Source organism: Camelus bactrianus, chromosome 8 (genome assembly GCF_048773025.1).
Source record: "Camelus bactrianus isolate YW-2024 breed Bactrian camel chromosome 8, ASM4877302v1, whole genome shotgun sequence".
NCBI classification, from domain to species: domain Eukaryota; kingdom Metazoa; phylum Chordata; class Mammalia; order Artiodactyla; family Camelidae; genus Camelus; species Camelus bactrianus.
This window is the reverse complement of record NC_133546.1, coordinates 8,632,625-8,653,194: the sequence shown is the minus strand read 5'-3', so window position 1 is coordinate 8,653,194 and position 20,570 is coordinate 8,632,625. Positions and strand designations below refer to the sequence as shown.

General features: G+C 39.9%; 1 protein-coding gene across 3 annotated transcripts in view; it reads left to right on the top strand.

The window, feature by feature from the left end:
- The window catches only part of SNX9 (sorting nexin 9), a 95,642-nt gene that overhangs the window by 63,410 nt on the left and 11,662 nt on the right, over positions 1 to 20,570 (top strand). For all 3 annotated transcript variants that reach the window (XM_074368083.1, XM_074368085.1, XM_074368084.1), the window contains 7 exons: positions 2,088 to 2,172; positions 4,261 to 4,386; positions 4,506 to 4,623; positions 12,310 to 12,440; positions 15,502 to 15,605; positions 16,839 to 16,942; positions 19,731 to 19,808. In XM_074368083.1, the coding sequence (XP_074224184.1) occupies positions 2,088 to 2,172; positions 4,261 to 4,386; positions 4,506 to 4,623; positions 12,310 to 12,440; positions 15,502 to 15,605; positions 16,839 to 16,942; positions 19,731 to 19,808 (746 nt within the window). The remainder of the gene's footprint in view (positions 1 to 2,087; positions 2,173 to 4,260; positions 4,387 to 4,505; positions 4,624 to 12,309; positions 12,441 to 15,501; positions 15,606 to 16,838; positions 16,943 to 19,730; positions 19,809 to 20,570) is intronic.

Genomic DNA, 20,570 nt, shown 5'->3' with positions numbered 1-20,570 from the left:
ACTGAGATAAATGACTGGCCGAGTCTGAGTTCTCGTAGCTGGTACGTGAGGTTCTGCCTCGTGCCAGGCCTCTGACCACCCCTCCCGTGCTCTCCACCACCGCACGCTTGCCCTCTGATTTGCTGCACGATCGTGGGGAAGTTGGGTGCCCTGTTCCAAACTCAGTTTCTGCATCTCTAAAGTGAAGGGATTGCCTTTAGTTTCAGTCCAGGTTGAAACCAATGGAAGGAGTCCTGATCTGCACCCCCACCTCTGAGGCATCCCCCTCTGTCTGTGGTGCTGGGAGCCATTTAAAATCTTACGTATTTTTATTTAACTAGAGTAATGTATAAATGACTCACTTATAACAGTTATAAGTTTTTTTTTTTTTTTTGATATTAACACTTTTCAGCAGTTAGTCCATTTTATATGACAGCTATGATTCCAGTTATGGAACATAAACCTTATACTAGAAAAGGAGATCAGAAATTTAAGTATATTTGGACATTACAAGAATACATCTTGATGGTACTCAGAGAATTAATAGATTGCATTGCTGTTCAGTAAGTGATAAATGAGTGCATAGTCAGCCCTAGAGTTTGTGGTCCATAAGAATGCCAAAAGGAGCGTGAAATGTGATCCCTGCACTCAGAAGCTTATAGCCTCATCAGGGCATTGTCGCCAGGTGTAATCCCAAATTTTTCCATTAGCGTTTTCTAGCAAAATTGTAGTTTCTTTAGTAAAAGTGTTCCAGGTTAGCCCATTAACTCGTGAAGCATTTAGTATATTTCCATAATTCCTCTAGGTCCATGAAATACATTTTCTCCAGGTACTTGTAGTTTGCTGTGATGTGCAGATAGGTAATGGCAGTTACGCGCAGTAAGTTTTATAGAAAAAGAAAGCTCAGGATGTGGAAGAGGCACAGAGAAACACAACCAGGGGCTGTAGGAGATACTTCCAAAGAGATGATGGAATAATTAGAAATGATTTTAGTGTATGAGAATATACTAGGGCCTTTATATAAATCTTTTCATTTAATTCCTTTATCACCTTAAAGGGTGTAGGTCATATTGGTCCCATTCATCACATAAGGAGACTGAAGCTGTAAAGGCACAAAGCTGTTAAGTGTTGGAGTTCAATTCAAACCCAAGGCCATCCAGCTCCTAGACAACTCTTCACTCGCTTGAATAGCTGTGTTTTAAAGAATGTCTGGGGAAGAGAGAATGAAGGGAGGTCAATAGAGAATGAGGAAAAGATACGGGCCCCTGAGAGTATCACATTGGCTGTTAACTTGATGTATGAATGAAACTAGAAGTAACGTAGCTGGGTTTTTGTAGAAATAAGATTTTTGTTTCCTATTTTAGGTATTTCGCTTTCTGGGGTTTTTTTTTTTTCCCCTTCCTAAATTCTAAAACCCAAATTAATCTTGTCTTCTTTAGAACTAGCATATTGGATAGCTGTGCATTTATTCCAACTTTTCTTCAATTTTAGAATTTTGCTTTGGATATAGATCTCATTTCTGAAATAGCCAACTTTATTTTGTTTTGGGTCTCTTTACTAAGGAGACTAGTTTTTTTCTGTGTGTCTCATAAACTGGTTCTGAAGGCAGTTCCAAAAGAAAATGGCACAAAGACTTATGAACAGGGGCAGCTTCTTTGGGGTGATCATGGCCTCCGGAGGAAGACTGTTGAAAGGCAGCTTTAATGTAGATGTAAAAATGCCGCCATGTGGCCTTCACCCCGAGTCGTCCACTCAAATTGATACGCTCAGTATTTTCTGCCCCTGTGGCCCAGGGGACATTTTCTAGTCTGCCCTTCACTCTTCGTGTGGCAATAGTGTCTCGCATCCAGTTAAGCAAACAGAGTATCCATAAATATCACACTTTCTGGAGTCAGACTGTTCTCTTACCAGATAAAGCTTAATTAAATGACTATTTGGCCATTGAACAATCTGATTACATTAGGTTTCATTTACCACAGTTTCCTAGGTCCAGTACATCTGAAAGACAGGACAAGTTCAAACTGTTGTATTAAGTAAATGTGGACTAGAGTTGTAGAATTCTTACAAGGAAGAGCATAAGACTCACGAGCACTTGTCTTCATTATTAGATTTCCTGGATTTGCAAAGCCTGGAATGGAACAGTATCTGCTGGCCAAGCAGCTAGCAAAACCCAAAGAGAAAATTCCCATCATTGTAAGTTTGTCTTTTTTTTTTTTTTTTTTTTTGCTTTGTTTGTAAGTAATCTCTTTTATAATACCTTAAAGCTGAGAGGGTTATTAGTCATTTGGAAAGTATTTTTAAACACATTTAATGCTCCAAGTAAGTAACTGACAATGTGTGTTAGTGTTTAAAGAGCAGGAAAGATCATTAGCATAAATTAATGCCCATCATTATATTGTTTAGGTATTCTTATTTTTTACCTTTCAGACTATTAGTAATTGAACCAACAACACCCATAGAATGTATGTTTTTTATTAATTTTTCTTTCTCTAGAGTATCCTGAAGTATCTTGGATAGGCTGTTTTTCTACCAGCCCTATATATTTAGCTAATAAACCCAATTCAGATATTTAGGTTTCTACCCTGGCAAAGTACTTGCATGTTATCAGAATAAGTTGCCTTTTCCACAATGTTGTTAATAATCTTTCTTTCAATAAACCAGCTATCATGTCATGATATGGAGCTACCAAATACAATGCCAGGAGTGCGTACACCGTTAAGAATATCTGCCTTCGAGTAGCTCATTACATGACATGACACAGGCGCTGTGGTTTCACCCAGTGTTAATTGCTGGTAGATTTTCTAGCTAGCTAGTTGCATATTTCCAGATGAAATTCTGGAAGAGAGAACCATAGCTGCCTTCTGACTCTGTTGATTTAATCCTGTAACTGTAAGTTAGGGGCAGGGCAGGAGGGCAGGGGCCCTTGAATGTAATCACCATGGACTCAAACAAGGAGGAAACATCTGATCTTATTCTGTAATCTTGGGGTCCTGGGAAACTTGATAAAATTGCAAGAATGATACTGGATTTTTTATATTCCTTATTCCTACTTCTTTGAAAAGCTTGAAATCCTAGAAACCTCCAGAGAGAAGGGCTGTGGCCAGGAGCCCTTTTCTCCTTCTTCCCTCAAAACAAACTTGAGTAATTATCTTCTGAGTGGTTAAGTTAAAGATTATTTTAGATTTGTTTTCATATTTCTTTAGACTTTCTTATAAATACTGAATATGTATCCTTGTTCTTTTCATTAAATTTAAAGCTCCACAGAATTAGGAGGCTGTGGGCTTGCCCCTCAGATGCTCAGAGGGGACTTTGTAACAAGCATGATAGTGTTGGAGCAGAGCTAAAGGACCCCGGCATCTGCGTTGTCCCACACGTTTTAGGTTGAATCTGGCCCGCATATCCTGTAGGCCGGCCGGCCTGCCTGCCTGTGTGGGCTTCTTGTGTGGAAAACGAAGCTGAAGAAAGCCGTAGAGTCTTCAGAAAACCAAGAGAAAGCAGAGACCTGGTTCTTTGCTTTTAAGGCCCAGTAACCACACCCACTAGTAAAGTGTGGCCCTGTGGGTACTGGGCCCTGGTTGATAAGAATTGCCTCTCTTGGTCCCAGTTACTGAGAGAAGTTCCCAAAAGGTTCCTCTTAAAGATTCCTGCTCTGCATTTAAGAGCGTTTTCTGGACCCGGGCTTCCTCTTGGAGAGTCATCGTAACTTGTTGTCAGAGACCTTCAGTCCTTTATTAAAATTCTCTGGGTCCCACTCACTGTCCTGACCTAATAGCCTCTGAACTTTCCTGCCCCACCTCACTTTTCCTCCTTTCACATTTAAAAATAATTAGGACTGAGTTTACAGCAAATGAGAGTAAGTGTTGAGAAAGTTTGCTGGGATTTGACATTGTTGAGACATCCTAGTGTGTAATTTTATATTTCACAGAGCTATTGGTTTGCAATAGACTTGAAATTTTTAAAAACAGCCCTTAATTACATACAACTAAGACAGCTGGACAAGAGAGAGAAAAACTGTGTTCCATCTAGCACTCTTCTAGAGGAAAGGCTGTCTCTCCATGGCCTGAGATGCCCACATGGGAGCAGAAGGGCTTGTCCCATTAAGTGCGTTCTTTAAATGTAACCTTAACAGGAACAGAGAGCATTTATGTAACTTCTCAAAGAAGAGCGAGAATCACCCTCTAAGGACTTCTAGTCCTAAGAAGAATCATTTGATGACTTACATCAATTATATTTATCATTTCTCCATGTAACAGAATTAACTCTCCCTGCAATGTTGCGTAGGTTGGAGATTATGGCCCAATGTGGGTTTATCCTACCTCTACATTTGACTGTGTGGTAGCAGATCCCAGGAAGGGCTCCAAGATGTATGGTCTGAAGAGCTACATCGAATATCAGTTAACACCTACTGTAAGTATCCGAGTTACCAAAACAGAATCCTGCTTGCATCGCTAGTAACAATTTGCTTTTTTCTTCATTTTCTGTAGTTGGCATTAGTAACTTCTTTCTTTCTTTCTCTTATTTTGTAGAACACTAATCGATCTGTAAACCACAGGTATAAGCACTTTGACTGGTTATATGAGCGCCTCCTGGTTAAGTTTGGGTCAGCCATTCCAATCCCGTCTCTTCCAGATAAGCAAGTCACAGGTGAGTGTGTGTGACACTGAACTCAGCGTGACAAATAAAAAGACTCCAGTTAGAGTATCCCCATGTAAACCAGTAATGGCGTTTTCCATCCTCGAGTGGAGCAAGATGTAGGAGTTTGGAAACCATATACACACACACACACACACACACACACACACATACATACATAAAAGTTACCTGAACACCTAACAAGAAGGTTTCATGAAATTTTCTCTCAGAGCTCCTGTATACATATGTAGCTTGAATTCTGGCAAAGTCACTGTGTCTTTACTGCTTCATCCTTTCCAAGTCATTGTGTCTTTATTGCTAACTCTCTCCTATAAAAGAGGTACATGCATTTTTTAAATGTGAAAATGACACCTGAGAAAATAGAAATGATCCAAATAGCCTAAAATGGAAATAAAAATGTATGTCCCAAATGACGTAAACACATTACGCAGTCCAGCTGTGTCGTTTCATTAGAAGTCAGTAAACCTCAGATGTAGAAGCCATGGACTGTCGAGGTATTAGTGAAAGAGGTTAATAAGTCTTCTCCTCAGTTATTTGTATATTTAAATATTTTTGTTTATTGTTGATTATTACCCTCTCCCTTTTCTTATTTGTTTAGTGTCATGTTTCCCCCACTCCCCCCACCCCAAATAATCTAGTAAATAACTCACCGCGCTACCAGAGCCCCTTGTAAATACGCAGTTGGAGAGTATTTGTTCCTGTCTGTTTTGAGAACTGTCATTGACTTTTTTTTAATCTCCAGCCTAATAATAGAAACTGGAATGTAGTTACTCAGGAGTCAGTTTATTTCTATTAGAATAAAAGTTTGTAAAGAAACTGAGCTTTACATAGAGATTAGAAAGGGTTTCCATATGTAGCTCGAAAATGTTTAGATGAATGAAACTGTAAGTGTAGAAAGGAGAGGATCAGAGATGAGAGTGAGACTTAACAGGTCAGAGCTAGAAAGGCTCTCAGAGAGGTGAGGTCATGGAGAGGCTCACCTAAGCCAGTAGAGAGAGGAGGAGCGGGTCCCCCAGAGGTCAGGGAGACCGAGACGGGTTAATCCTCACTGGCAAAAATTGAGACAGATTGTTTAGAGAGGGACTGAGAATCTTAACTAGCCGGATGGCAGAGCCAGCTCAGACGTGGTCAGCGATGCAGTGAGGTCTGTCCCTACGTGCCAGGCGTCCCACGTGCCCGGGCATTTCACATACGTGCCCTCACCTCAGGGACATGCCACAGGCCCCACTCAGTGCTGCGAGAAAGGGGACTTGAGGGTGGTTCCAGAGCTTGCTCTGTTCACATTATGAGATATGGCCTAGCTCATCTTAGAATTAGAACCTTAGGATAAGAAAGTTATTCTCCTTAAAACTTGACTTTGTACTTTACTTTGTGTTATGTTTATGTTTCTCTGAAATTTTTGAAAAGATGGAAACTTGGTTTTTAAACACATTTTGATTTTGGGGGGAAAACTTCTCAAAAATTTCGAAGTGTCATAGCAGAACGGAGAGTGGGGCTGCACTGCCAGGCCGACAGGCACATCTGAGCCCTCGTGTGGGGTGACCTCAGGCAGCTCCTCATGGAGCTGGGGCAGCTGAGTGACAGCCCTGTCAGGGTGGCCAGGTTGGCGCAGACATGTCACTGCACCCCTAGTTCTGTGCCCAATTCAGATGCTCACTAACCCTCTTTTCAGTCATCCTTACTGTTTTAAATCACAGCTTTTTAAAAATTTGTATCTCTTTCCATGAAAACTTAACTTCTGCCTTTCTCCATATTTTCAAGTTTCAGTCTGTTTCCTGAATCTCCTCTCCTTTATTAACTTGATTAGCACATAATATGTGCTCTGTGCTGTTTAAATAAGTGGATGAATGAGCTGTCAGGGTCATGAGGATTTCTCCTATCTCTTAGGTTTTAACACTGTTTATTTGAAATCAGATAATTCATTGCTATCTTAAAGCATCATAGTCACAGTTGTCCCATAGTAAGGTTTGGTTTTTTTTTTTTAAAAAGTTCAGGCCTGAAGCTAAGGGGATGTCATAGAAAAGCAAGAAAGCAGCAGCGCCTCAGTCTGAAGAAAGCTGAGCTTTGATTCCCTGGCTGGGACATGTGCCGAGGAGACTGAAAAGCACAGAAGCCACTTTATTTCTCCCTTCTCTTGTCTGCCTCCTGCCTGTGATGCCCACAGGATCATCATTATATAAACTGCCCTCTCGCTTAAATCCTGGGGCAAAGGGGATGCCAAGTAGATGATGTCATGACATTTCTGTGGACTTAATAATCAATCCACGGAAAGCTTACGGCTAAGTTTTTTTTAATTTGTGTTAATAGATTTTGTTCTTTGTGGAATAATATTGAATGAATCTGGTTTTATTTCTGGGTGCCAGACTGGTATATTCACATACTTAATGAAAACCTAAGTAAGGGTCGTAGAAAATGGGAAAATGGAAATCCCTCCTCTCCCCCTTTTTTTTTTAAATTCTCTGGAACCTGATACGAAAATCCTAACAAGCGCAAGATAACATCTGAAGTCACAGTCTGGGAGTAAACTTGCTACGTCGGAAACCTTTTCAGGAGGAGTAAGGATCATTAAATTAACTAATTAATTTCAGCCAATGAGTAAGTTAGAAACTCTTGGTGCAGTTCACTCATTCATAATAGAGAATTCAGTATAACCCTTAGCTCCATGCTGATGTGTGGGGTCTTTCTAATTTATGAGGTGGGTCATCTTCTGCAGAGCTTAAGCTTATGTGTTACTTAATCTCTACTCCTGGAAAGTGCAAAATTTGAAGTGTTTTTATGTACAGGAGGTGTCCAGACCCATCATGCTGTTCCAGGGGGCCACTTTTTAGGAGGTTTTGATACATGCATTCATAATGCTCTTCTCATCAAAAGAAACTTGTGCTTATTTGTGCTTGTAATTTCTTTTAGCTTTTACCCAGCAAATGCATTCCTTTTGGTGTACAGTAAGTACCAAGAGTTTTGACAGCTGCCACCACAGTCTTGTAACCAGCAGGACATTGAAGATACAGAAAGTTCCATCACCTCCCCAGATTTTCTTGTGCTGGCCCTTTATCGTCAGCCCCTCCCCCTTATCCTAACCCACAGGAACACTGATCTGTTCTTTGTAGTTTTCCATTTCTGGAATATCCTTATAAATGGAAGCATACAGTGTGTGTGTAGTCTGACTTTTGAATCTTTTGAGTCTGGTTTCTTTCACTGAGATCAATCTCAGATGCTGTCTGGTGAGTGTCAGTGGTTTGTTTCTTCTTCTTGGTGAGCAGTGTTTCACTGTATTGCATATACCATAGTCTGTTTATCCACCCACTCACTGAAGGATGTTTGGGTTTCCGGTTCTTGACATTTATAGATAAAGCTGCATACAAGTTTTTGTACAAATACGTTTTCATTTCTCTTGGGTAAATACCTAGGACTGGAATGATTGGGTCATATGGTAGGTATATATTTTACGTTTAAGAAATTGCCAGCTTGTTTTCCAGAGCGGCTGTACCATTTTGGAATCCCTACTAACAGTGGATGGGAGTGTCGGGGTCTCCACATCCTTACATACACTTCTGATTGTGTCGTTTTTTCTTTATTTTAACAAGTCTAATTGTCTGTGTAGTGGTGTCTCCTCATGGTTTTAATTTGTGTTTCCCTAATGACTAGTGGTGCTGAGCGTCTTTTCATGTGCTTATTTCCCTTCCATATATTTTCTTTCGTGAAGTGTCTGTTCAGGTCTTTTGCCCATTTTTTATTAGATTGTTTTCTTATTACTGAATTTTGAGACAGGATTCTTTATATATTCTGGAAACATGTCCTCTGTCAAATAATGTGATTTGCGAATAGTTTATTCGAGGTGTGACCAGTCTTTCTCTTAACAGCGTCTTTTGCATAACAACACCTTTTAATTTTAATGAAGTCCAGGGTGTCAGTTGTTGCTTCTCTGGTCTGTGCTTTAGGTGTCATGACTAGGACCTCTTTGTCTAACACAAGTTTACACTGATATTTTCCTCTAAAAGTTTCATAGTTTTAGGTTTTACGTTTAGGTCTACGATACATTTTGAGTAAAGGTTTGTAAAAGATGTGAGATGTGCTAAGGTGGTAGAGGTTTGTATTATACATCTGGGCATCTAGTGGTTCTTTCACTGTATGTTGAAGAGAGTGTCCTTTCTCTGTTGAATTTCCTTTGCACTTTTGTCCAAAAATCAGTTGAACGTATTTTTGTGGGTTTATTTCTGGACTCTGTTCTGTTCCTTTGATTTCTGAGTCCATCCCTTTTGCCAATATCGTACTACCATGATTAATGTAGCTTTATAGCACAGTAAGTCTTCAAATCAGGTACTGTAACTCCTCCAACTTGGTTCTCTTTCAAAATTGCTTTTGGCTATTCTTTGTCTTTTTGCCTTTCTACGTAAATTTAAGAGTCAGCATGACTTTATAGTCAGATAGCTATAAATAATCATGCTGGGATTTTTATTGGAATTTCATTGATTCTTTAGATAAGTTTTGGGAGAATGAAATGTCTTCTAATCCAAGACCTTGAGTGTATCATGTTTGCTTTCCATACAGGGTTTTGTAGTTTTCAGCACACAGATTCTGTACGTAGTTTCATAGATTAATATGTAAGAATTTCATGGGGAGGGTTCTATTGTAAATGGCACTCTTTGTTTTTTTAATTTGTTTTCCAGGTGTTTGTCGCCTCTGGAGATACAGTTGATATTTGTGTATTGACCGTGTATCTGCAGCTTTGCTAAAACTCACTAGCTCCAGAGGTTCTTTTGTGAATTCTTTGGGATTTTTTTTAATGTAGACAGTCTCGAAACAAAGACAGTGTATTTCATCCTTTCCAGTCTTTGTGCCTTCTGTTTCTATTCCTGCCTTATTGAGCTGATTAGGACTTCCAGTATAATGTTGAATAGAAACGGTGAGAGCAGACATCTCTGCCTTGTCCCCAGTCTTAGGAATAAACCATTGCCTTTCACCATTAAATATAACGTTAGCTGTAAGGTTTTTGTAGATGCCTGTTTATCAAGTTAAGGGACTTCCCTTTTATCCCTAGTTTGCTGGTAGTTTTCTTCATGAATGGATGCTGAATTCTCTCAGATGCTTTTTGTGCATCTGTTCTGTGATCACATACATGCACACCCCACCATGCATGATGAGTCTTTTTTTTAAAGAATGTTTTTATTTTTTAATTTTTTTTTAGTAGTTGGGAAAATTAAAGGCAGGTTTGGTGAGATATGAAAATTATTTCAATTCAAATTTCGGTCCTAAACAACGTCTTACTGGAGCACAGGCCTACTCCTTGGTTTCCGCCTTGTCCGCAGGTGTTTTTGCACTACAGTGCGGAGCGGAGTGGCTGCAAAGCCTCTAAAATATTTACTATCTGACACACGACGGAACAAGCCTGCTGGTCCCTGCCATAAGTCCTCCCCATGATGAGTCTTTTTCATTTGCTGCTTTCCGAATTTTCTTTTTGTTTTTTCTTTCAGTGGTTTGATTCTGTTGTATCTTATTGTGAATATCTTTATGTTTATCCTACTGAGGTTTGCTGAGCTTCCTGAAAGTGTAGATGAAAGTTTTCCGTCAAATTTGGGAAACTTTCCCCCATGATGTCTTCAAATATTTTTTTCTTCTTTCTCGCTTCTCCTTTGGGGGCTCCCTTTACAAGTATGTTGGTGAGCTTGATGTTTTGTGAGGCTCTGTTCATTTCACGTCAGTTTTTTCTGTTTCTCAGATTTGATAACTTCTATTGATCTATCTTCCGATTCACTGATTCTTTTGTCGTCTTGAATCTGCTCTTGAGCCCCTACAGTGAATTTTTAATTTCAGTTATTTTCAATTCCAAAATTTCCATTTGATAATTTTTTAAAAAATTCTGTCTCCCTCTTGAGAATCTCTGCTTGTTGATTCCTTGTCCTAGTTTTCTTTAATTTTTAAAACATGGCTTCCCTTCGTTCTTCAAACATATTTATAGAAGCTACTTTGTTTGCCACTTAGTTTTGTCTTTTTTCAGCATCTGGGGACACAGAGACAGTTTCTATTGACTGCTTCTTGTTTTCTCAGTATAAGCCATACTTTGCTGTTTCCAAGCATATTTCTTAATTTTTGTTGAAAATTGGACATTCTAGAGAATATATTTTAACAGCTCTGAGTTCTATTTTTCTCTTCTCTGAAGGTCATTGTTGTTTCTGCTTTACGTTTGGTTGGTTGCTTGGTAAATAACTTGCCTAGGCTAAGTCTCTGAAATCTGTTTGCCCTAAGTCAGTTATTTTTGTTATTTCTTTTAAGTTTGGCTTCCTAGGGTTCACCTCGTGTCTGTAGATTGATGGTAAGCCTACCTTAAGCCAGTAAGGCTTCTGTCCTTTGCTGACGAATCTGTGTGTGGGTAGGGAGCACATTCAAAGCTCAGATTATTTCAGATCAGCCACCCTTTTACTTTCTTGTAGGTCCTTTTGTGTCTCCCTTGCATGTGTGTGCAGCCTCAGAGTTGGCCAGGGGAGGGTGTGGCTGTCTTGGACCCCAGCTAATCTCCGCTGTTTCTGCACACGGCCTCCACCAGGATCATGCTTGTCTCAGCCGTGCAGCCTTACCTAGTTAGCTGTTGGCCCTCCCTGTTCACCAGCCTCTGGGTTGTCACTGCCACCAGCACCAAGTCAGGGCATCTCCCACTGCTCCAGATTGAGTGCACCTCACCAGGGAAGCTGAAGCCTCCAGTCTTCACAGCCTACTCCGCCCTGGCAGAACCACTTCCACCAAGTGTGGGTGGAGAGGTGCAGAGGCAGCAGAGGGAGATGGGAGCGGACCCAGGCCGGAGCACCACAGGTTTACACTTCTTGCCAGAAGTTCAGCAGTTTTGCGAGCGTGAACACTTCTCACGGCTGTCTGCCTTCGGTTGATTTCCAGAGCACTTATATTTTGGTGGGGTTTGTCCAGCTTTATAGTTGCTTTTGGGGGCTAGGATGAGCTAAGTGTTTGTCGCACTTGGCTGTAGCCGAAATTTCCATCTTCAGAAGCCTTTTAACTGATAGTGATTTTGTTCGTTAGGCTTATAAAACTTCTCGATGTTCACTTGATGTTTGGTATCATCAGGTTTGTTGAGCTAATTTTCTACTTTTAAAATAGAAATATCACTCATTAAGCTCTGTTTTAGGATGGTTGTAAGTTCTGGGATAGCAGCTTTCATTACTGCACTCATGGAAAAATTGCTTTTTCTCTTTTCCATTTACGTAGTTTAAAAATCAAAACAGAAAAAAACTACATCCTCAGTTATTTTTCGTAAATACTAAATTTAAATTTGTATATTTGAGATTATATTGCATTTAGACACATTTTTATAAATATAGAAATATAATGTACTTTGTAAGCATTACTTATTGATTTCCATTTTATCACTCTTTTCTTGCCTATCGGACTTCATATGGCCACACAGGGACTGGCATGTTAGTTTATAAAAAAGAAAAAGGTTTTCATATTGAGATAAAATCTGCTTTCAAATTTGTTGAGTATCTTTCCCGTGGGTCTTTGAGCATTCACTGTGCTGCTTGTTTCTAGGTTAGTGAAAAGTGACCGTGGTCTGCCTTTTACTAAGTAGCTCTCCACCAAGTAGCCAGTGGCTGTATAAACAGCTTTTCAGTTATGGTAACAGTAATTCATCTTCGACAAAGTTGCACATCGCTCTCGGCATGTCCCTTGCAGGTCGCTTTGAAGAAGAATTTATCAAAATGCGCATGGAGAGACTTCAGGCCTGGATGACCAGGATGTGTCGCCATCCAGTCATCTCAGAGAGTGAGGTTTTCCAGCAGTTTCTGAATTTCAGGGATGAAAAGGTAGGACATTTTATTGTGATAATCTTAGGGGATAGTGAGAACTGTCACATTCACACCAATTTTATGTCTGAAAGGAGTTAAATCATGTTGCTTTGTTGGTTATTTCTCACTTCCTCCACAGGCAGTGAGGGGACAGAAACCTAAATCCCAACCACAGGAAATTAGTCTTAGCATGTGAGAGAGATACTGCCAGAATGGTTTCCCATGAGCCAGGGCCCGGTGGACTGGCCCAGTGTGGGCAGGGGTGAAGAGGGTGATAGCATGTGCAATTTCCCCTAGATGCTTTTAAAAACAGAATAACCCCAAACTACGCAGGACATTATCCGCATGAAAGTAGGGAAATAGTGTGAATGATTTCTTATGATTACATTTTGACCTTACAGTGTGGAGCATCATGAAGGGAAAAGTAGATTCACAGTTGAACCAGCTTTCTCACAGCCAGGTTGCTTTTCCAGAACTGTTGTTGTGCGTCCAAAGTAAATACTGGTCTGCCTCTGCCCGCCCCCATGGGCAGTCTTCTGCCAGTGGTCGTCTGCTGTTTTTTTAAATCGAAAAGAAGTTGACTGTTGTCATCTCACTGTTACTGTCTGCTTTGGAGATAGTGTGTCACTTTGACCTTCCATTGTGTGCAGTCATTTGTCCGCACCTGGTGTAATTTATAGGTTAGAGATCATTCCGCTCAAACATTGGTAGCCTCTTTGCATTTCCTGGTGGATGACACATGTGAAAATGTTTTGTAGCTATAAAAATTACCTGGACCCCCCTCCAAATTCGTGCCTTACCGGTCACCACCACAGGACTTTAACAAGGGTTTATTTGATTGATTTGTCAAGGATTCAATTTAGAAAGCACTTCTAAGCATTGTATTTTATGCAGAATATTATTATTAAAAATAATAAATCTGTATCTTTTTTCTTTTTTAATGTTTTTGATGTAAGAAAAAAAGAAAGAACTTGGGGTTGGGGTGCTTGGTTTTAGTGTTGGCTCTGCTTCTAACTACCTGTGACCATGACCCCAAAACATTTAATTTCTTTGGGCCACAATTTCCTCACCTGCTAAATGACAGTATAAAGCTAGAAAGTTACTAAAAATTGTGATTCTCTGGGCAATAGTAACTCATATAGATGAATAGATGTAGAAAATCCCAAAGAATCTACAGGAAAATGTATAAAAAAGATCTATATAAAAACACTATGAAACATTGTTGAGAGAAATAAAAGAAGACCTAAGTAAGTGTTCTAATACTGTGTTTCATGGATTGAAGAACTGGAAAGATGTCATAAGTAGAAAATTAGAGCTCGAAGAGTTGCCAGGTTTCTCTCAAAAAAGAATAAAATTGGAAGAGGACTTTATTGGATATTAAGACTCATCATAAAGCTAAAACAATTTTGAAAGCAGATCAGTGGAACAGAGTAGAATGAACACTTGATTTATGGCAAAGACAGTCCTGAGTAAGTGGGGGAAGGACAGGCTTTTCAGTAAATGATGCTCCATCAGTTGGATACATCGCTTGGAAAAATGAAATTTGGTCATTCCCTCACAACGGTCTGTTGATTTTGTTAGGTTTGATACTGATACTGTGGTTATGTTTTTAAGACATGGCCTTATCTGTTAAAGATACATGATGAACTATTCACAGGTGAAGTGATACTATATCTGAGATTTCCATTGAAGTAATTATGCAAGAAAGAAAGTAGGATGGAGGAGAAGAGATAAAAAAAAGACTGGTAAAAAGCTGACCATTGTTGAAGCTGGTCTAGAGGGCTTTATTAAAGCACTTTTCTTTCTACTTTTGTATGTTTGAAAATTTCCACTGTATTAAGTTAAAAAAAAATTCTGATGGTTCACAAGTCTGAATGTGAAAGACAACACGATAAAGCCTCTAGGTCACAGAGGAGAAAGTCTTCATACCCCTAGAGTCGGGCAGGATTTCTGAAATAAGACACAAAACCAACTAACCAGATGGGAAGAGACTGACAAGTTAGGTGACATTAAAATGAAGAAATTCTGTTTATCAGAAGAAGCCATTAAAAAAGGAAAAACAAGTCAAAGATACGAAGATATATAACCAAACCAAGGGCTGCAGTTTAGAATATGGGAAAACTCATACAAATAGATAAGAAAGGTAAACCAGTAGCAAAACAGGAGATGTGGTAATGTACTTCACAAAAGAAAATAGCTGAGTCATCAGTAGATGTATAGAAAAGTACTTAATCTCATTAGTAATAAGAAATGCAAATTAAAACCACAGTGAATACCAGTACCACTTACCAGAATGGCTAAAGTTAGAAAGACTGACTACTAGTGTCTTCTTGGTGAGATGAGTTTCTGGGACGCTCACACACTGCTGGTGGGTGTGAAAATTGGTGAGACCAGTTTGGAATAGTTTGACATTATCTATTTGAACAACCTTCCCCGCCTGAATATACACCTACAGAAACGCATGCACACGTGCACCAGGAGACGTGTGCATGGCAGCTTTATTTGTCAGGTGGCCAAGGCTGGGTTTGCTGTCAGTAGTTGAAGGGGTAATTAAGTTGGGGAATAGTCATATGATGGAATATATAGTACAGCAGTGAAACGAGTGGACTACAGCAATCACAACAGTGTGAATGTAGCTCTTCAGCCTCGGTTGAACAAAAGAAGCCAGGCACAAAAGGATATGTAATGTAGGGTTCTTAGCTGGTTCAAAAAACCAGCAAAACCATGGTGTAGGGACTCAGGTGGTAAAACTCTAACTTGAAGAAATGATAACCATGAAAGAGAAGATAATGGTCACCTTTGTCAGGGAGGGAGGGGGTAGTGATTAGGGAGGGGGCTTCAGAATGCTGGCCCTTTTCTCTTTCTTGGCCTTGGTGGTAGTTAACACAGGAATTCACTCTGTGAGAATTCATTGCACTGTGTGTTTTTGTTTGGGGCACTTCTCTGTGTGTGGAGATAGTATAGGAGCTGCTTCCCCAAAATTAGGAAGATAAAGATGATCAGTGAGCCAGTTCTGTCAGGGGATTGTGAAAGACCGGTTTGACTCTGCTCCACTTTGACGTAATGTTCCTGTTTACAGGAATGGAAGACTGGGAAGAGGAAGGCCGAGAAAGATGAGCTGGTGGGAGTTATGATATTTTCCACCATGGAACCAGAGGCACCAGACCTGGACCTGCTAGAAGTGTAAGAGACACGGCCAGACTATCCTTCTCACACTGTGTTCGCCTCCTTTGCTTGCAGATCCTACCCAGTACGACCGCAGCTGGAATTCACGTTGTCAGACCAGAGTGTGTAAAATGAGTGGGGTTTGTAGTCAGATGATGGGGAAAGCGTCTTATGTACACGACGCACTGTCTTTCTAACCATAACTGCAGTTGAAGTCTGCTTCCTTTCTACCTTGAAGTCAGTGATTTCAAAGTTGACATAGTGGTTAGTGGTTATTTCTAGTAAAGTATGATGAAATGGTGGCACAGGGCCAGCTAACACCCACAGAATAGTCTACAGGGCAGAAATCTCTTTGAACGTTGCCTTGAAGGAAGCAATCCCAAACCTGCCTTATCTGTGTTTTTTTAATCTGTTGTTATTAATCATGCGATCTTCTTTTCAATGTAGGCTTGGTTGAAAATCTGGAGGAGTTCCTTTTCTACATAAAGACCAATAAGAAAGAGGGGTGGTTAATTTTAAGAAGCTTTTTTCCTTAGCATAAAATCTTCATTGCTTGTGTATTACCAAAAATATAGACAGTCTTCCAACGACCCAGAGAGAAAAATCAATGCTAATATACCGATCTAGGTCTGTGGTCTTCCAACCCTCGTATACATATGTATCTAAAGGAATAATTGATTATTTAAACAAAAACGACCTCACACAGTGCATTCTCTTTTTTTTATTTTAAAGTATATTGTGATGATCTTTTCAGGTTGGTGAGAACTTTTCAGTCCTTAAGGAGCTGATACGTTCAGTATCACGTGCTGTGTATCTGGGTTATTTTCTCTGATTCATTAAAGTACTTGCTGGAATGAATGAACAATGACCACTAGCAACTCATACTACATGTTTATAGATTCAGTGGTACCTCCAGTGATCAGATGTCAATAAGTAAGATATTCAAGAAATGAAGATTTTATTTACTTTACAATAATCTTACTTAAAATTCACATAGAGTTGAGGGGAAAGGAAGCAGAGTTAAAACACAAACCGCAGGTTTTGAAGTAGTTCTTTAAAAACCTGAATCAAGTCTGTTTTAGGACTGATTCAGCTAAAGGGCAGCCGTTACAGTGGAAGAATCAGGTGCCTGTGGTTATGTCGGGTGTGAGCTCCCCTGCCCATGTGGGTTTCTCTCCTCTCGCACCTCACACTGTTTGGACATGTGATAATGAAGTCAAGGACACGCCTTCTTGTGTTTTTGCCCCACAGAGAACAGAAGTGTGATGCTGTTAGTAAATTCACCAAAGCCATGGATGACGGCGTGAAGGAGCTGCTGACGGTGGGGCAGGAGCACTGGAAGCGGTGCACCGGACGTGAGTGCCGGCCTCAGCCGCCCGTCATGGGGGACCCCGCCACCTCAAACAGAAGTGCACGTGGTGAACCCAAGGGATGTCTTCCCCACGGCCTTTGATGAACCTCCCTTCTCAACCCTCGTTAAACAATAGAAAATTGGCTCTAACAGAGCCAATTCAGGAACGCTCATAAAAAACACCATGTACACTAAATATTTTTTATTTTTAATTTTACATTTTAATAGTCATCATTTGGTAGGATGTTGTATACTTGACTGGAGCTCTCATTAGGAGGAAAAACCAGCATAGGCAGTGGTGGAAAGCACGGAACAGGGGCCGGACCTGGCGCACTGCTGAGGAGGAGGTGGCGCTGTCACCCTTGCCTTCTGCCTGCTCTTCCGTGTCCCCCTCCCTTCCTTGTAGTGCAGGCCGTCATTCTGCTGAACTGATTCCCTGTGTCCTCAAACCCATGCTGCTCGGTTGTCACATGACCCAGGAGAGAAGAACAGTCAGATGTCCAGCTGCCCTGTCACTCGCTAAGGCTCAGGACACGACGGAGGCTGGCCCGCCCGCAGTCAGTCACTCTGCCCGAGGGGACCCAGCCTTTGTCACCTGCGTTTACCCTGCCCTTCCTGCCAGCACAGCCTTCCGAGTCCCAAAGAGAAAACTGAGCTCCAGCCCTGGGTCACCTGTGTTAATCTCTGGAAAAAGAGGTCTAGTCTGTCACTAAGAACTGTCTGGCCTTCCACTCATAAGCCCTAAGAGCACACTGGTTGCATTCAGCCATTAAAAAAAAAATGGCTTCTACTTTGAATTATAAAAAATAATACATATCCACTTTTAAATTATATCAATACTTTGGTACTCAGCATAGGAAAGAGCTTAATTATCTGTTTCTGTAAAGAATTTTTTAAAGTTGGTTTTTTTCTTCTAAATAAATGGAAGAAATCAGAATTTGACATCAAAAAATAATTTTAGTGAACAAGACTTGTGAGTGAAGTGACTTATGGATGAACTATAGAAATAGCACAGTGAGGGTAACAGTAACGCTCAGATCTGCTGAATCCAGACCTAAGGTCATGGCCTTACGTCAGGAGTGGCAGACTACAGTCTAGAGCCAGCTCTGGCCTGCTGCTTGTTTTTGTAAATAAAGTTTTATCGGAACACAGCCATGCCCTCTTATTTATGTATTGTCTTGGCTACTGTCATGTTAGTTAACAGTGGCTGAGTTGAGTACTTTCAGCAGACACCTGCCACCTGACAAAGCCTAAAATAATTACTATCTGGCCATTTGTGGGAAGAAGGCAGGCCTTACACTGAATGGCCCTCCACCATTCACATGATGTTTTATATCAACAGAACTATTTGTAGTGTACCAGCTGTTCATGCTTGAGGGGAAGACACCAGGAGTAGTGATAGTTGCTCCTTTTCCATGGCAAAGAAATACCAAAAATAGAACTGAGTCTGAAAAAATAACATACATACATGCAGCATCAGAAGGCAAAATCTGTTTCAAGCCTTTGGACACAGAGAATAACACATAGGCAAAAAAGGGAGTGACACTTCTCTAAGAAATAAATGAAGTAATTTAATTTTTAAAATTAATTTTAACTGTAAACTCATCTGTTTCCTTTTTTTTAAGAAAATTTTAAATGAATGCAAATCTTACAGTAAAGTCCAAGGATATCATAAAAATCTGAGATTTTGGTTTCTTTTAAAGCATTAAATCCCTCATGTGTAAACATCTGGTTAACTCCATGTCCTGTATAATTCATAAGCCAAATTTATGAAATAATAATAGCTTTAGGCTGCTCTCTTTTGCCAGGAAAGGAGGTTGAAATGCTTTCTTTAGAATTTGATTCAGGCATAATTTCTTTTCTCCCATAAAAGAGTTTTTTTAAATTCCTAATCTGTGAAGTGATACATCTAGCACACACTCCGCGTGGTGAAGCACACGGCAGGTGTTTTTAACCCCCGGTATAGAGGCAAAAACTGACTTACAAAAGGGTAAACAATTTATTAAAATTAATATAGTTTGAATTCGTGTTTCCTGATTACTGCAGCTTACAGACTACATGTCAAATTTCTCTGGCCTCAATTTTTTTTAAGAAACATTTGAATCATTTTTCTTTTTTAATACTGCACTATCATCAGATACAAATAAATAATGGTTTCTTTGGAAAGACAACAGATGTGTTTAAGGGGATTATATACAGATGCAAAGATAGTAGCCTAAGATCCAGAGACTTCTATAGGAAGTTCTCCAGAGCGATCCTGGAAGCCCAGAATTTTAGCACTAGAAAGAGCCTTAGAGGTGATTTAATTAATCTTATTTTTATAGATGAGAAAGCTAAAATCCCTCATCCCTGGTCCTGTGAGGTCCCACTGTCATGTTTTTCTCCACACCTCTTTGCTTTTGATTTTGTTTTACAAATAATCATTCATTCATACATAGCAGACTGGGAAAAGCAAAGTATTAGGAATCACAAGTGCCAAATATACCATTTATTAGCTATGTGACCCTCTAATTCCATTCAGTGAATGCGAATGTGGGAGGTGGTTATGGTGGTCTTCATGGTAACAGCATCACCATTAACTAAACAACTGATTAGTTAAAATTTTTTTAAATAATTGAAACAGTCAGTTTTTAAAAACAATAATTTTGCATCACTATTTTATTAAATAATATAGACTATTTTGAACCACTTTAAATTTTTTTATTATAAAAGTAATCAGTTTTAGAAAATAGTTGAATCGTTTCATTTTGCTTAGCCGACTAGTTAATAATTTATTCCTTTTTCTCTTCCAGCATTACCCAAGGAATATCAGAAGATAGGAAAGGCCTTGCAGAGTTTAGCAACAGTCTTCAGTTCTAGTGGTTATCAAGGTATATCTTTATTTATTTATTCCTGGGCCTCTAGTGTCTAATCCAAACCAACAGGCCTCCCCAGGCTCTTACAAACAGTCACTGTGGTTAAGTATCCTTATCAGTGATAATTAAACTGGTTCCACTGCTCCACTAAGGACTTCTGCAGCCTCACCTTACTACTTTTGAGAAAAGTGGAGGGTTATTATAATCTGTATTTTCTTGCCAACTTCTTTGCCTTTGTTGTGCTCAGATATGGCTCTTGTGATTTAGTAAAACAAGCGGCTGTGGTATGTGACACTCTGACCTCGCTTTCATCTCTCTGCCAAACTCTGATGTCAAGTCCGACTGTCAAAGCCAGATCTTATCAAGGTCATGAGTAACAAGCTCCTGTTGCCTTACATCTCTGCATGACTGATAATTGTTCTCAGTTTATCCCATATTGTATATCTTTCTTGTGGTATTTTGAGTTCATGTGCATATACATTGACAACACTTGTAAGAACAAGTTAGCTGTTTTCTTTCGTATTTTGGGTTCTATTTTCTTAATGTGGCCTATGGAACAGCAGGAAGTAAAAGTATTTGTCAGGTGAGTGGCATCTATTCGAGGGTGTCCTGTCACTTACAGAAATGATAGAGTTGGCACTTTCCCCGTGGTGTTTATCCTGGTACCCAGGGAAGGTAGGTCTTTGGATGTCAATGTGTCAATGAGTGTTTTCAGGAACAAGAAATTAGTCTCTTACCAAAATAGATTTGGGGCTCCCATATATGAGTATTTCTTGT